A 15,517-nucleotide genomic window follows, 5' to 3' on the forward strand; every position below is an offset into this window, starting at 1 on the left:
ATTGAAGGCAAGAGTAAAATTAAAAAAAAATTGAAAGTTTGATGGTTAATTGAGGGTCAATTTGCATATATCCAAAATCAGGGATCTTTTTGAAAAAGATGCTGAAATTCAGAGTTGATATTGAAGTTCAGCAGGGGCAAAATTGCATGAAATTAAAAGTTTTAGGCCAATTAGATACGCATTTAAGAGTCAAAGAACTAAATTGAACTTTGATCAAATTCCTAAAATAAAACTAAAATGGCGTCGTTTTGAAGATTAAAAAAAAACTAGATGATGTGTCGTCTGTTACTGTTTATCTTTTTCTTTTTGCTTGAAAAAACTGCTCGAGTAGCTACTTTTTAAGGGCATTTAATGCTTCATCTCTCAACCAAACCAAACAACCCATATACCACCATGATGACCTAATATTGTACTACACCCCAATGTAAATCTCACTGGTTGATTGCCCTTACAGCCGCCACGACGCCGCCTCAAAATGCCTTTCTGCAACAATTTTTACAGGTCATGATGACACCTTTAAGCCAACGGTTGAGATCCTTTCTGTTTGAATCAAGGGTCATGATTTGTCCTCAATAAAGACAAAATATCTCTCTTCCACCTCCTATAAATAAGGGTGGATTCCAGACAATGAGCATCAAGAAATCAGAGGCCAAACTTTGAGAAAAACTAGCATTCTCCCCCAGTTTTTCTGCCACTTCCTTTACCATCGCAACCTCGGCTTCTACAGCCACCAACCACCTCGTCGCAGCTTCTCCACTGACAACTCCACCATAAGCCACCAGCATGACTACTAGCCGACCACCTCCACCAAATAATTAGTGGCCTAGAACCTTCCCCTTGAAGAAAGAGTGGGAGAACAAGGTCACGATCCTCAAATAATTATTTTCATATCTTCTTATGTCTTTTTTCTTAAATTTTCCTTTCCCAAATAATTAGTGGTAAGATTGTAAATTATAATAGAATAAAAGGTATGTATTTTCTAGTTAAATACTCTTAAGAACTTCAAATATATAGGATGAGAAATAAACATTAATTATTATTTTCTACTTTTTGATGAATTATGTATTTTTTTTTTTACAATGATTTGGTTTTGCGATTGTTTTCTTTTTCTATAAAACAAACTTTTTTTTAAAAATAAATTATAGTAATGTATTTTATAATCTTGCAATAAACAATATATATATATATATATATATATATATATATATATATATATATATATGAGAAACTATTTTCTTAAAGAAACTTTTTCCTTAAATTTAAGTGGCGACTTCTTTTAATTCTATCATGAGAAGTTATTTCTTAGTAGTCCTTTTACCTAAAAACTTCACATACTTATAAGTCTGTTTATACTTTTGAAGATGAAAGGGGTGTTTGGCCTCGTAGTTGAATCAAATTTTTGAAACATTTTGATATTTTTTGCTTTAAATTAATTTTTTTATATAATTTTAATGTGCTGATATCAAAATAAATTTTAAAAAATAAAAAAAATTATTTTGATGCATTTTCAAATGAAATATCAAATGATTAGATGTATACTTAATGAGGTGAGAGTAAATAAAATACACCAATGGTTATTTTTATTTTTTGTTTTACAAGATTTGCAAGTTGGTAGAGTTAATAAATTTCTAAAAAGCTAAAAACTCACCAAGATAGAGATTTATTGGTGACTTGGCTCATTTTTCTTCCTTGAAGTAATGTCCAAGTAAATAAAATAAACACCAATGAAGAGTGGAGTAGCCTTCAAGCTTTCTAAATTTGTTCATCAAGGTAGTTACTTCGTTGCTCACCAAGTGTTTTTGCCATTATAAATAAGTGGGAAGACGAGTAGTTTTAGGGTGTAAAAAATATAAAAATCGAGAGTTCTTTTTAGTATAAAAGTGGATGTATAAGGGATTTTGGGAATAAATATTAGACATAAAGATCATAATTATATTCTTGTACTAATTTATCTGAGAGAAAAGAAGGATTACATTTGGGTTGTGGATATAGATATAGTTTTGCCGAACTATGTTAAAATCTTGTATGTCAACTCTTTATTCATATTCGTTAATTTTCTTTCCATTAAATTGGATTGTTCATGGTAGTGTGTATTGAATCTTAGTTTCGTATTCCCTAACAATCATCTTTGTTATTTCATGATTGATAAAGAGACAAGAATTTTGCATTCTTAGGTTTCAGGATAGTGTGAGGAGAAAGTTCCTACTGAGAGATATGATTGATTGAGATCTCTTTATGAAGTTAAAAGGTAAAGTTAACTAGTGATAATTTTACACAAGCATTGGCCATATTTTTTCAAGATTATTTACTGATTCAAGTAATGTGTAGCTAGTAGGTGAACTCACTAAATCTTTCAAATAAATATAATGAGGACTAAGGAAGTAGGTGAAGTTACAAGGCTAAAACTTCACCACGGTGGAGATTTATTGGTGATGTAGATCTTTCTTTCCTCGGAGTAATGGCCAAATAAATAGAATGAGGACTAAGGAAGAGTGGAGTAGCCTCCGAGCTTTGTAGATTTGTTCACCAAGATTGTTCCTTTTTTGCTCACCAAGTGTTTTTGCTATTATAAATGGATGGTTTTAGGATATAAAAAACCTCAAGGGATAAGATGTTTTATTTGAGTGTTATGGTTGGTGTACAAGGGAATTTGGGATTGAATTTTGAATATTAAAATCACTATCATTTTCATGTACTAATTTCTCTCGTTGAAAGGAATAATTACTCTCGTGTTGTGGATATAGGTAAAATATTGTTAAACTATGTTAAATCTTGTCATCTCTTTATTAATCTTTGTTATTTTTTTTTAGTGAATTGGATTGTTCGTGATAGTGCGTGTTGAATCTTAGTCCTAAATTCCCTAACATAATATCATAAAATAAATTCCTTAAATAAAACCATAGCAATCATAAAATAAAGCCTAAAATTTCAATATATGAATTAAATTGAAAAATATAATTACAAAATACTAAGTGTGTTTGAGAATGACAATAAATTTGTATTTTAAGGTTTCTAAATATATAGAAATCCCTTTTACAAATGAAAATATTGGATAAGATGATGAGGTGGATGAACCCCTCATTGCCTTCACACTAGATCTTGGTAAAACTATAGTTGTAAGACGAGAAAGGGCCTAGCAAATCAATTTGCTGACCTACAAACTTAAGACATGAACTAGACATAGTTTACTATAAAACTATCCATGAAGTTGACCTTATCAAACTTAAAAGACCTATTAGGTTAACCCGTGATCCAGGTGACCTGATCAAAACTTATGTGAGATTCAATTAATTTTTTTTAAATGATATTGTTTTTTTATATATATCTAAAATGATGCTATTTTAAATTGAAAAAAAATTAAAAACAATTGATTTGTTCAATCATGATTCAAGCTGGATTTTAAAACTAAGAGTAACATTAATTTATGATTATTCTTTGGTTTGCCAAACAAATCAAATAAAAACCCAACTTGTACTGATTATCTTTTCCTTTTAAATTCAAGATTAGCAATTTTCATGAATATGTCATGCTATTGTGAGCGTATAGTATTATTATTATTATTATTATTATTAATGCTGTGGTTTTTTCTTCTAATTTCTCAAAAAGTTTAATTCGAAAATGTTATCCAACAAAATCTGCAGCAAGTGGTAGTTTGACCTCCGATCATCCGACAATCTATTATAGCCATGTGTTGCATGACAATCATTTAGCAGTGGTTCTAGTGGGCTTAGAAGCACATGCCATGTTTGCTATGTTAGAATTGATTGTGAATGGTCATCAACAGAGTCAACCATTTTAAAGGTACATAAATCTATTTATTTATAACTTGTTATGTGCATGTGTGCATAATAATCAAATTTAGAAAAAAAGTTCAATAATACATTTCAACAAATGCAGGAATTTTATTTTATTTTAGCAATGGAGGTGTTTGAGAATTTGATAACGTTTGCTTTTTCAAGTGTTTTTTACTTGAAAATACATCATAATAATATATTTTTTTATTTTTTAATATTAGCATATCAAAACAATCTAAAAATATTAAAACAAAAATTAAAACAAAAAAAATTTAAATTTTACCCGAACTCTATTGGAACGCAATACCAAACGAAGTAATAGTTGTAGTTATTTCTCTTCTTCTTTTTTCCCTTTACATTTATTTTTACATTTTTTTCTCAAAACAACAGAAAAATGAATTTAGAAATTTTTAAAACTTGTATTGTGACAACAAAAATTAGCACACCTAGTAAAATTTGAGGGAAATTAAAATGGATTGTTTTTTATACAATATCGACAAGCATTCAACTAAAACGGGCATGCAAGGAATGAATATAACAAGAAGGAATCTTCTATTTTTAAGATCAAGACTGCGTTTTACATGTTATCAACTTCAATTGAGTATAGTTTTGATCCAATGATGGAACTTTTCTTCTGTTATTTAGTAGGGGCCAAAGGGCTATAGAACTTAATGGGAAGGAATGCTGACATACACAAATCTTAGGGAAATGTCTGTGTGCTGACCATTTCTAGCAAGCAGTTCATTGTAAACTATGCTCTTGTTAGCTTAAAAAGAGAGCAATTAAATTATATGCTTCGTTGTGTAATCCATTACCATTGTAAGAGCTAATCTCCCAATTTTTTCCCCACTTGATCTTTCTCAGAAGTTGTTCTGATAGCTGTTCTGATGTTGCTTACTACACACTCTTGTGTCAATCTTTGACATCAAGAAGCTGGAGCTTGAGGTCATAAGGGTGTAGAGCTCTCTTCTCAAGAATTGATTTTGCTGATAAAGATCATCAATCACCTCGAATCTTACTGAAGTTGCACATACGGAGATTAAAATTTGAGGTTGTCCTTCAAATAGCACACAATCTCTTGCTGTAACATTTGATGAAAACAGAAGAAATCGAGGACTGTAAGTCATCAGCTACCAGCAAATTAAGAACTAGGAATCGACACTGGCATCGGCATATTGATTTATGACGGATATTTTCTCAAGTCAGAAATATTACTGCTGTAAACGCCTCTAAGAAGATTGCGATGATAAAACCTTCAAGCTATAATCTATTTTAAAATATCCTTCAAACTAAGGCACAGTATTTCAGTGCAGTCAAACTTAAGCATAGCTCTCCAAGAGATGGCAAATTTATGTTGCTTTAATAGCCAGGAGAAAATAGCAAAAAGATGAAAGTTTTGAATCTAAAGAGTAAGTGATTGTAAGAGTAATCGCAGTATTTTCAAACACCCTTTTCTCTCTGTTTCCTTTGTTTTCTTTCCCGGATTTTATGCAAGAACACGGTGTTTGAGGAAGAGTAGTAAAGAGAGCAACTTACAATCAAACAAAGGATGATGCATCCAGCAGCACCAGGGAACAAAGCATACCAAAAATTCAAGTGGTGAAACCTAGCTCCATCAATGAACAAAAGTGGCAAACTTGCAGCTGTAAATCAATTTGTATTACTTGCATTTTAGTATCAGGCAAAGGAATGAAAACTTGGTCCATGAAAAAAAACAAAAACAATGGAGTTTATACTCTACCTGGTGGATGGGTGGAACGTGTATAGACCATGAAAGCAATGGAAGCAGCAAGGGCAACACTTCTAGCTAGCCAACTGGGCCCAAATAGTGAGAATGCAATGACACCAATGGCTGCGCAACCTATCTGAGCCATGAACATATTATACTTCTGCAAGTTGTAGAGGAACAAGTGAATTAGAAATTTTCATTTCAAGACATAAAACCCTGCCATTCACAGCAGTTATAAAGCCAGCACTACAAAATCTTCGATGGAATGGCTAGGCTACTTTCTGGCTTTAATCTGATTCTATAGATACAGAAAAGAAGGTTTAGTTTATAAGGATTTCTAGAATCTTTTGGAAAATTGAAGAATTTGCCAAGAACACAACTAAAACATGACTCCTCCAAAATTGATAGTAAAGCACAATCTTGGACAAGTAAAAAATGGAGCTTTTGTTGGTGAAGCTTTTGGGTGATCTTAAAGCTCAATCACAAACTTTCTTAATCATCTTAAGCAGGGTAATTTAGAATATTGTCACTCGAACTCCCTACATTCATTCAGTATAGCTTAGGGTTGCAAAATTGCTGGTCAGGAAAAATAAGACACATGTAGTAGAAATTAGCAGCATTATGAGGAACAAATAAAACAGACCCGTGCACCAGGGGATGAGGGAGTGACAAATAGAACAGCAGAAACAGCTCCTAAGGGTGCAATTGTCATTGAAATCCCTTTTGGCGCCAGTATTTGGTCCATCTTTCCAAATATTGCCATGGCTGCAAATGCCCCTGTTCAAGCTCACACAGACACGTACATTTTTACAAACAAGATGAAGCATTGGCAGATTACATGTACGAAATGGGCAAAAACCTACATAGTTATTAGCATATCAGGTAGGCTGAAAATAGAAAAGGAAAGAGGTATTAGCGAGTGACCTGCAGAGGGCCAAAAGATATCACTGAAAGACGGTGAAGACGCAGGGGTGTTGTCAGGTTTCCAGGAGTCCCAAAGTGGTGCAGACACATTGCTAGATGCCGCAATCCCATGTTTAGTCCTTGTGATTTTGCTACTAAAAAAACTTAAACCAGGAGATAATCTCTCTAAATTAATCTTGTTGCCGCTGCTTCGAATAAAGGGAGAGAGAGATGAAGAACACAAACTCAAAGCTGTTGATGGTACTGGTAATGTTGGTGGCATACAAGCATTTTGATGATGATGATAACTAGCCCTGACCTGCATTCCCATCTGTTTTAGTACTATGTTGCTTGGATTAGATGATGGGTTCTCTCACCGATTACCTTAATAAATTGATACTATTCCTTTTTTATATTTTTCAGGAGCCGAATGCTGCCCGTTGAGATATTAGGCTTTTGCCTTTCGGGGCATCCAAAAGGCATCGAATAGATAAGGGGCGGGGCATCCAGCTACTTGAGATTATATATATATATATATATTCACGACAGTGAGTGAAATCAAGTAGTTTCTTTTGATGGGATGATTGAATTGGAATTATATTTAAATCTTTGTGCGATGTAATTCCATTTAAGTAATTACAATTTAATCTCTGACATATTACACCATTATTGTGGAGTGAATATCAAGTTTTTTTATTTACCTAATTAAATTATTTCTTAGAAGATATTAGAAAATAATATAAATTATATATTATTATCTCATTTAACAGTTTAAATTTCTTGGACGACTTTCAAGCCAAGTGAGAGTCCATTTCGCAAAGCAAATTGCAGCATATTCCCTGTTCAAAAGCGTCACCATCGCTGTTTTATGACCTGTGCCTTCACATCCACCATTGGAAGAGGTCTGGCAGCTTCTAGCTTGCCTTGCAATTAGTGTTTTAACTGAAGTTGTTGTGATTATGATTGTACTAGTGGTTACAAGTATACGTGTTTGATGAACATGTGTGGTTGATATTGCTTTATTAATAAAATTAAAAAAGATGTATGTTATTTTAAGATTTATTTTTATAATAACATGTGCGAATAATTTGGTTTTATTTATTATGAAATTACATTAATAAATATATTAAATTATAGTTTTGTTATCTATGTGTTCTTAATGATAACTTATTCTTCCAAAACAAAACAAAAAAGAACAACACGAATTCAATTCCATTCCTCCTAAGAATATAAACTAAGATGAATCAATGAATCACTATTTGCGCTTAGATACAATTTATTGTGGATTCATTTGTTCACATGAACAATGTGAATTTTTTCTTTTGCTCCTCTAACTTTTAATTATTGCAATTTTATTCTCATTAATTATAGTATCATGATTTCTTTTATGTGTAATCCTTTCAATTTGCATTACCTCTCATGTGCTAAGTTTTGAGGGATATTCGAAAACTGGTTCTGTTTTGATTTTGCAAAATTGTAATTTAAGTAGGGTTGAAAATACAAATTAAAAGAATAAGGATTATATTTGATAAAGAATAAAAACACATGTTCTATTTCGATTTCGTTGCATGTAACTTGAGTTTAATCTTTATTTTAAATTTTCTATCATTTGGTCCCTATTATTGTGGAGATTCACGTTTCGATACTAGTATCAAATTTTATTTTCTTCACTTTTAAATTTCTAAATGTTGAGAGAGGAGAAACAAAGTCGCAAGAAATTTTCGAGGAGAAAGAAAATTATCGAATGACCACATTCCAACCACTTAAAATGTTGATATTGGTGTAATGAGTTCATCTTCTCAAGACAAATTCAGTGGAGATGGTGTTTTTCTATAAACATACTGGAAAAATAGATAAGGATCCTTTAGTTTTTTTTTTACTCATTTTTTGTTTTGTTTTTTGGAGTGATTTTAGGGTTGGCAATTGGTTTATCAAGATTTCTATGATGTTTTCGAGGTGTTTTCGAGTAAAAATAAATTGAAATTGGGGTTTTAAGATCCAAAAGCTTGTGCTTTGATTTTCTATTCACCAAAGATTATTGGAAAATTAACTAGATTGATAGGTTGCATATCCCAGTAGGCGACATTTTATGATTATTGTAGGGCATGAAAATTGTACAGGAGTACTCATAGGATTCAATATAGTATTAATACTTGAAAAACAAGGTAAGAAGTGTGTCAAAGGTACATTTGACATGAAAAATACAATAAAAGAATGTGTTCCCAAAAAAAGCTTAAAATAGAGACTAAGTTAATGAGTCATGGGCATCTTATGCTCTCTAAATAAAGATGATAGCAAAGACATTTCTAATATATGCAAAGATGAAAATATGAGATATTATAGAGCACTTGGTTAAAGAGTTGCAACTTCCTAATAAAAAAAAGTGAAAAAACCTTGGTTTGAAAATATGAATAAAGTCACCAAGCATCCTGAGTAAAAGGGTACAAGTGCTAAAATGGAAGGTAAAGAAGCTATGAACATATAGAAATCAAGATAAAAGTTATGAAGGGTGTAAACCACAACTCTTTATTTCTTTGTGATTAATGGCAATGATCTCTCTCATAATACACATGTTTGGAGAGAGTGTTAGAGTCACTTTTAGATATCTTCGATGAAGAAGGATGCAACCATTATATTATAAAGAACGTAGATACCTTTAATAAAAAGGTGTAAGGCTCAGATGTGAGCTCAAGCAAAAATCTCTCCATAACCAATGTTATGGCTTAACATGAATGGATATAACAATGTTTGTATAGCTAATGGTGGAGTATTGGTTAGGACGAGTGTGGAGACAAATGTCGAATTGATTTTTATAGATATTGTCTCCATGATAAAGTAAAGAATTAATAGCATCTACTCTTGATGAAAAATAGATAACTCATAGAGTAACAAGACATGACTCCTAAGTAGGGGTGGAGGGCATGCGTAGGATCGTAGGTAAACAAACTCTTGTAAAATAGTGAGCTCATGATGACTTTGTAATTCTTAGAGTATTAGACAAATACAGATAGACGTTCATGGGTTGCCTCTATGGTAAAAGTGGATAACTAGTTGGACTCTTGATCAAAGAGCAAATGACTTATGCTGTAATAAGATGTAGTTTTTAGGTCGGAACAAAAAATAAACATGGCATCTTAGATGAGAAAGCTCTTGAAAGAATGGTGAGCTCTTAATAGCATTGTAATACTTGAATGATATTGTCACATTAAGAATTGGATTTATGGTCAGACTCATAGACGACGAGAAAAGTATTCCATTAGTCTGTTAAGAAAGATAAACTGCATAAAACACAAGGATGTACAACGAGCATGTGCTAGAGAGACTTATTTGGCTAACAACTACTCAAATCAAGTGGAACTTTGCCAAGTGATGAATATTTAAATCAAGTGGGAATTAACTTATAAAATATTTTTAAAATGTAGTTTGGTTTGATTTTAGTTTTAGATTTTAGAAACAAAAAAACTAAACAGATCAAAAATGAAAAAATAAATTATAAACTAAAGATGCATTAATTCAAAGTCATTCAAGAATAGTACTAGAGCTAAACGCTCATTAATTCAAATTAGATTTTTTGATTTTAACAAATATAAAACAAAACTAAACCAAACCAAACTTTTTTATTTGATTCAATTTTTTTAAAAAAAACAGCTTGATTGGAACTTTTTTTTCTTCTAAATTAAACCATTTAAATCGATGCTTACCAAAACAAATTAACCACCAACACAACCCATGCTTAAAACAAAATACTGGCTGGACTAGGAGAACACTCGATTGCATCAGCCAATCAACAGCGAACACATATATATAATCATTGAATTCGATATCCTCCATCAACCAGAAGATCATGCCCAGTGACCATTTCTGAATCATTGCATGCAAGAAAAAGCACAGCATCTGCCACATGTTTTGCTGTCAAAGCCGCTCCTTTCAAGCTCATATTGGTCTCATACATGTTCTCAAGCTCCTCCACACCCTTCCTGTGCGCGTGGAGTGTCATCGGCGTCACCAGCCCATATGGGGAGACGCAGTTCACCCTAATGCCGTGCACCCCCAGCTGCATGCTTGCTGATCTTACCAGCCCTAGCACGGCGTGCTTTGACATGTGGTAGTCAGTTCGCCTTCTGCCTCCATTGCTAGCAGCCACGCTAGCCGTGCACACTATGCTTCCTCTCAGGCGGTGCTCAACCATTACGCGAGCAGCATGCTTAACGCAGGTGGCCATTCCACGTGCATTGATTGCAAATAGACGGTCAAATCCTGAAAGATCAAGATTTAGGATGGTCTGATCTGAGCTACCAAGAATTCCGGCATTGCTGAACATTATGTCGAGCCGACCAAAATTCTTGACCGTCCACTCCACTAATGACTTCACTTGCTCTTCATCAGTAACATCACAGTGCATGTAGCTACACTTCTGTTGTCCAATTGATGTAGCTACTTGGTGGCCTAATTCATCTTGGATATCAGCAATAACCACGATAAGAGCACCGTGCTGGGCAAAAAGACGGGCAGTGGCTTCGCCAATTCCACTTGCGCCGCCTGTGATTATTGCCACTTTGCCTGCTAGCTTATTGTTATCGGACGGTGTCGACGAGGTTTCTGCCATTGAATATATATGTGCCACACAATAGAGATAAGAAAGCAACAACTCGTTTGTATTTGTTTCAAGAAGATGAAGGTACTTCCATATATAACAAGAGTGGGGTATGCTTCAAAGATCATTATGCCATACAGTATATGCTAAGTAAATTGTGAATAACGGCATTAATATAAAATTATTCTTAATCCTTGTATAAACAAGTAATATGGATTTTAAATATAATATTAATGTTAAATAGATTTTCAAAAATTCAAATCTTAATATAAATTTTAAATTCAAGGGATTTCTTGCTTAAAAAGATGGGTTAATATCGTAATATAAAATTATTATAAGATCTCATCCAATAAATTAAATTAATTTTAATATTGAAATGTCATTTTCCAATGATATCACACTTAGATCTAGTTAAGGATGTTTGAGAATGTAATAATGATTGCTTTTTAAAATATTTTTATTTAAAAATTAATTAAAATAATATTTTTAAAAAATTATTTTTGGGATTAACAAATTAAAAAGATTTAAAAATAAAAAATTAATTTAAAAATAAAATTATTTTTTTCAAATATATTTTAAGAATATTTTTAAAACGTAAAAATAAATACATGTAAATAAATTTAGAGACTTCATGTTACAGTTTTCTTGTGTGAAAAACATGATTGGAGTCTCAAAAATAATTATATTTCAGCGGACATTCTTGACAGAAAAAAAAAAAAAGTGAAAGAAACACAAAATTCGTGTTTCTTTTTTATTTTATCCCAAAATCATAGCGCAATCTTCTTGCATCCAAATTAATTACATTAAAGAAACGTTAATTCAGCCGCTAATTTGTTCTTATTCATCTTCTTGCATCCACGCAGTTGTTTGGGACTTCTTACATTCAGAAATATATTCGGTGATTATGGTTATTTTTTTAAAAATAATTTATTTAAAAATATATTAAAATAATATTTTTTTATGTTTTAAAAATTATTTTTGATATCAACATTAAAATGATATAAAACCATTAAAAAAATATTAATTTAAAATTAAAAAAAATTAAATTTTTTAAAAATATTTTAAAATCCAAAAAAAAAAAAAACGGAACGGTATCGATTCATCTGCTCTGGCACCGATGTTTCCAAAGCATCAATAATAATCAATATTGGCCCCTTTTTTCCTTGCTGTTTTATTGTACGGCCTTGCAACCACTATGTTGACCACATATTTTTAATGTGAAGATCACAGCCCAACTGCACAGACAATTAAAATATAATTGTTTTGTTGAAATATTTAAATGTTCTTAATTGGTTAAAAATTAAGGAATAAAATATTCCGATGTCATTGGTTTTTTTAATAAATTTGAGGATTTAATCAGTTTTTTATAATAATTAATATTAGGTTTCTGACCACTTCTTAACCAACAAAAACTAATAATATCTCTTCCAAAGATCTAATTAAGGATCTAGCTAGAGACCTTTCCCCCTCATGTATACTAGTTTTTCCGTGTGCTACTCCAAGTAGGATTAGGAGGGTTGAATCATCTAGATGGTGGTCTAGTGGTAAAAATTTGGGACTAAGATGTTTGCTCTTTCTGTGATCTCAGGTTCGAGCCCTGTGATTGCTCATATGATGGCCACTGGAGGCTTACATGGTCGTTAACTTCAGGGTTCGTGGGATTAGTCGAGGTGCGCGCAAGCTGATCCGGACACCCACGTTAAACAAAAAAAAAGAATTATTGGAAGTGTGGTAATGGTTATTTTTTAAAATAATTTTTATTTCAAAACACATTAAAATAATTTTTTTTATTTTTAAAAAATTATTTTTAACATCAACACATCAAAATAATTTAAAAATATTAAAAATATATTAATTTAAAGTAAAAAAAATAAAATGTTTTTAAAAATATTTCCGAAACACAATATCAAACACTGTTTTATAGTAAAAGGATAAGGCTATCTCCACCTCTAATAGGTCAACATATATAGCTATGGGAAAAAAAAAATTATGTGGCCATTATTTTCTAAATGTGGACCGGAGAATCATATCCTTACTTTATGGTTATTTTTCCTATGAGTATTTTGACTTTAGTAATTTTGTCTATTTTATTTTGTATTTTTGTATTTTGGAGACATTGTCTTTCAAGTCCATTAAATAGTCGTTGGAACGTGTTTTACCTAAACGACAAAGTTATGTTTGTTAGTAAACGAAAAGGATATAATCATCCAAAATTATTTAAAAAAATCCTCCTTGGTATAAAAAATATGTTTTAATTGAAATAAAATTTATGCTATACTTTTTATCCAAAGAATTATATTATATTTTCTATGTCCCAAATAATTTGTTCATCTTTCCATGTTGGTATGCTCTAACACTATTCTCCATTATAATAGAGTCAAACTATCTGATTTATAGCTAACATTTTTTTTTTTATCCAACCACTTCCTTTCTTATTTATATTAAATACTCCATAATTTATTTAAATAAAAAAAATAAAAGATAGAGGGTAAAAAATTCAAACAATGATATTATATTAATTACTACCTTAGTAAAGTGATTGTTTAATTTTATACATCACGGAAAAATAATTATAGTGTATAAATATATAAAATAAATAAAAAAATGATGTCGATTAATTACATTGTCTTGAGCCCGTTTGGCTCTGCGGCTGCGGCTGCGTTTTATTTAAAACGTAGTTGCAGCCGTTTGGTTAAAGAAAAAGGAGGCATACTGTTCACTGGGTCCCATCTCTTTTCTGCGTTGGAAACACAGTATTTGAAAAGCAAGAATTCCTTGTTTTTTTTTTTGCACTGTTTATGTGAACAGTGCAAGAGAATTGCACTGTTCACTTAAAAAATAGTGAACAGTGCAATTCTCTTGCACTGTTCACTTGCACTGCGTGGACACTTTTTTTTCTTTTTTTATTGTGTTAATTTTTTGTTCTTTTTTTTTAGTGTGTTAATTTTTTTAACATTTTAAAAAAAATTAGTTTAGAGTGAATTTTATACATGATAATATTTTATCTAATTTTATTACACGCTAAAAAATTATGAAAACTGTAGTTCTTGTCGGATATATTTCGTACGTAATGGAATTATAGATGGTTTCATGGAATAATAAAAAATATTTTATATAAAGTATGATTTATTTCATGATATAATAGCAATAGTTAAATCCACAATATTTAAATTAAAAACCATCAATATTAATATATATATTTTTAAATTATTTTATAACCTCAATTTCAAAAGCATTCTTAACCAAACACATTAAAACTACTTTTTCTTCAACCTCAATTTCAACCACAGTTTTAACCGAACACCTATTTTTTTAAACTAACCTCAACTAAAAGTACTTTTTATAAAAACAATTTTTTTCAAATCACAACAGCTACCGCAATACCAAACACACTCTTAATCTGCTTGAAAACTCAAACTGTACTATGCTTTGCATCTAGTTACCATTAAAGAGCAAATAATCAAATGGAACTACAACTTTGAAACAATCTATAGCTAGTTACCAGCAGACCAACTCAAATTTTTTTCAATGTAAAAAAATATGTTAAAATGATGTAAGTGTTTATAAAAACCCTAAAAAAATTCGAGACTTTGATCATTCACTCAACTATGTTTAATAAGTTTGATTAATTTAAATGGTATGAACAAAAAAATACAGAAATAATAAATAAACTGACAAAAGAAATTAACAGTGTAAAAAATTAAAAAAAAAAACAACCCAGGCCCATGCAAGTTAGCATTCCAAATCTACAACCTGGTCGTGACACTAGGATTACCCAATCGAAAGCAAATAGAAGAAAACTATGAAACTCAATTATCAAACAACTCAATGTTGAAGGACGAAATTGAAAACAAAATGAAATTAATTAAAAAATAAAGAAAAAAATTTGAGTCAATCTGGGTTAAATTGCTAATCTTATAACCATGAGCACATGATTGGGATAACCTAATAGAGATAAAAAAAAAATTTAAAAAAAAGTTATGAAGATAAATTTCTAATAATTCAAATATTGAGGGATGAAGTTGAAAAAAATCAATTTAAAAAAAAATACCTAAGAGAGAAATGAGTCCGAGACTAATCTCATAAAAAGCAATCCTAAAAATAACAAACCAAAATTCTAAATTAACAAAATATTTAGGGATGAAACTGAAAAAAAAAACACATTAAAAAAAGGATCCAAAATAAATGAAATAACAATTAAAATAATGGAGACTAAACTTGATATAAAAATTATTCAAAATTAAATGTTGAGAGTTGAAATTGAAAATAAAATTCAATTAAGAAAATAAAAAAAAATCAAAAGAATGAGGACCAAATTTGATATAAGAATTAAATGAAACCAAATGATGATAGAAGAATCTGAAGAAAAATATCAATAAAAAAAAGATGAAAAACAAAACAAATAGCAATCAATGATATTTTTATATTTTAGCAAGAAAACAAATAGAGAAAAGAGAGATGAGAAGTTCAACAGAGCCTAATTATTGCATCGCCAAG

At 30.8% G+C, this 15,517-nt stretch overlaps 2 protein-coding genes across 2 annotated transcripts; both read right to left on the reverse strand.

Moving 5' to 3' along the window:
• Positions 1 to 4,323: 4,323 nt before the first annotated feature.
• Positions 4,324 to 6,903, reverse strand: LOC7474840 (uncharacterized). The gene is made up of 5 exons (XM_002322089.4): positions 6,448 to 6,903; positions 6,167 to 6,300; positions 5,536 to 5,683; positions 5,331 to 5,437; positions 4,324 to 4,875 (listed from the first exon to the last, which is right to left on the reverse strand). The coding sequence occupies exons 1-5, from the start codon at positions 6,755 to 6,757 to the stop codon at positions 4,834 to 4,836; spliced, it is 741 nt and encodes a 246-aa protein (XP_002322125.2). The 5' UTR covers positions 6,758 to 6,903; the 3' UTR covers positions 4,324 to 4,833.
• Positions 6,904 to 10,136: 3,233 nt separating this feature from the next.
• LOC7462520 ((-)-isopiperitenol/(-)-carveol dehydrogenase, mitochondrial) lies at positions 10,137 to 11,102 on the reverse strand. The gene has a single exon (XM_002322090.4). It carries the CDS (start codon positions 11,030 to 11,032, stop codon positions 10,235 to 10,237), a length of 798 nt encoding a protein of 265 aa, XP_002322126.1. The 5' UTR covers positions 11,033 to 11,102; the 3' UTR covers positions 10,137 to 10,234.
• Between the last annotated feature and the right edge of the window lie 4,415 nt (positions 11,103 to 15,517).

This window comes from Populus trichocarpa, chromosome 15 (genome assembly GCF_000002775.5).
Source record: "Populus trichocarpa isolate Nisqually-1 chromosome 15, P.trichocarpa_v4.1, whole genome shotgun sequence".
Lineage (NCBI taxonomy): Eukaryota > Viridiplantae > Streptophyta > Magnoliopsida > Malpighiales > Salicaceae > Populus > Populus trichocarpa.

What these genes read in the sequence shown, in the direction of transcription:
- LOC7474840 (XM_002322089.4), bottom strand. Translation starts at nt 6,757, where the DNA reads ATGGGAATGCAGGTCAGGGCTAGTTATCATCATCATCAAAATGCTTGT. An exon ending in TATCTTTTGGCCCTCTGCAG is followed by an intron (nt 6,301 to 6,447) that starts GTCACTCGCTAA and finishes GAGCTTGAACAG; the next exon opens with GGGCATTTGCAGCCATGGCA. An exon ending in GCATCATCCTTTGTTTGATT is followed by an intron (nt 4,876 to 5,330) that starts GTAAGTTGCTCT and finishes CAAATGTTACAG; the next exon opens with CAAGAGATTGTGTGCTATTT.
- LOC7462520 (XM_002322090.4), bottom strand. Translation starts at nt 11,032, where the DNA reads ATGGCAGAAACCTCGTCGACACCGTCCGATAACAATAAGCTAGCAGGC.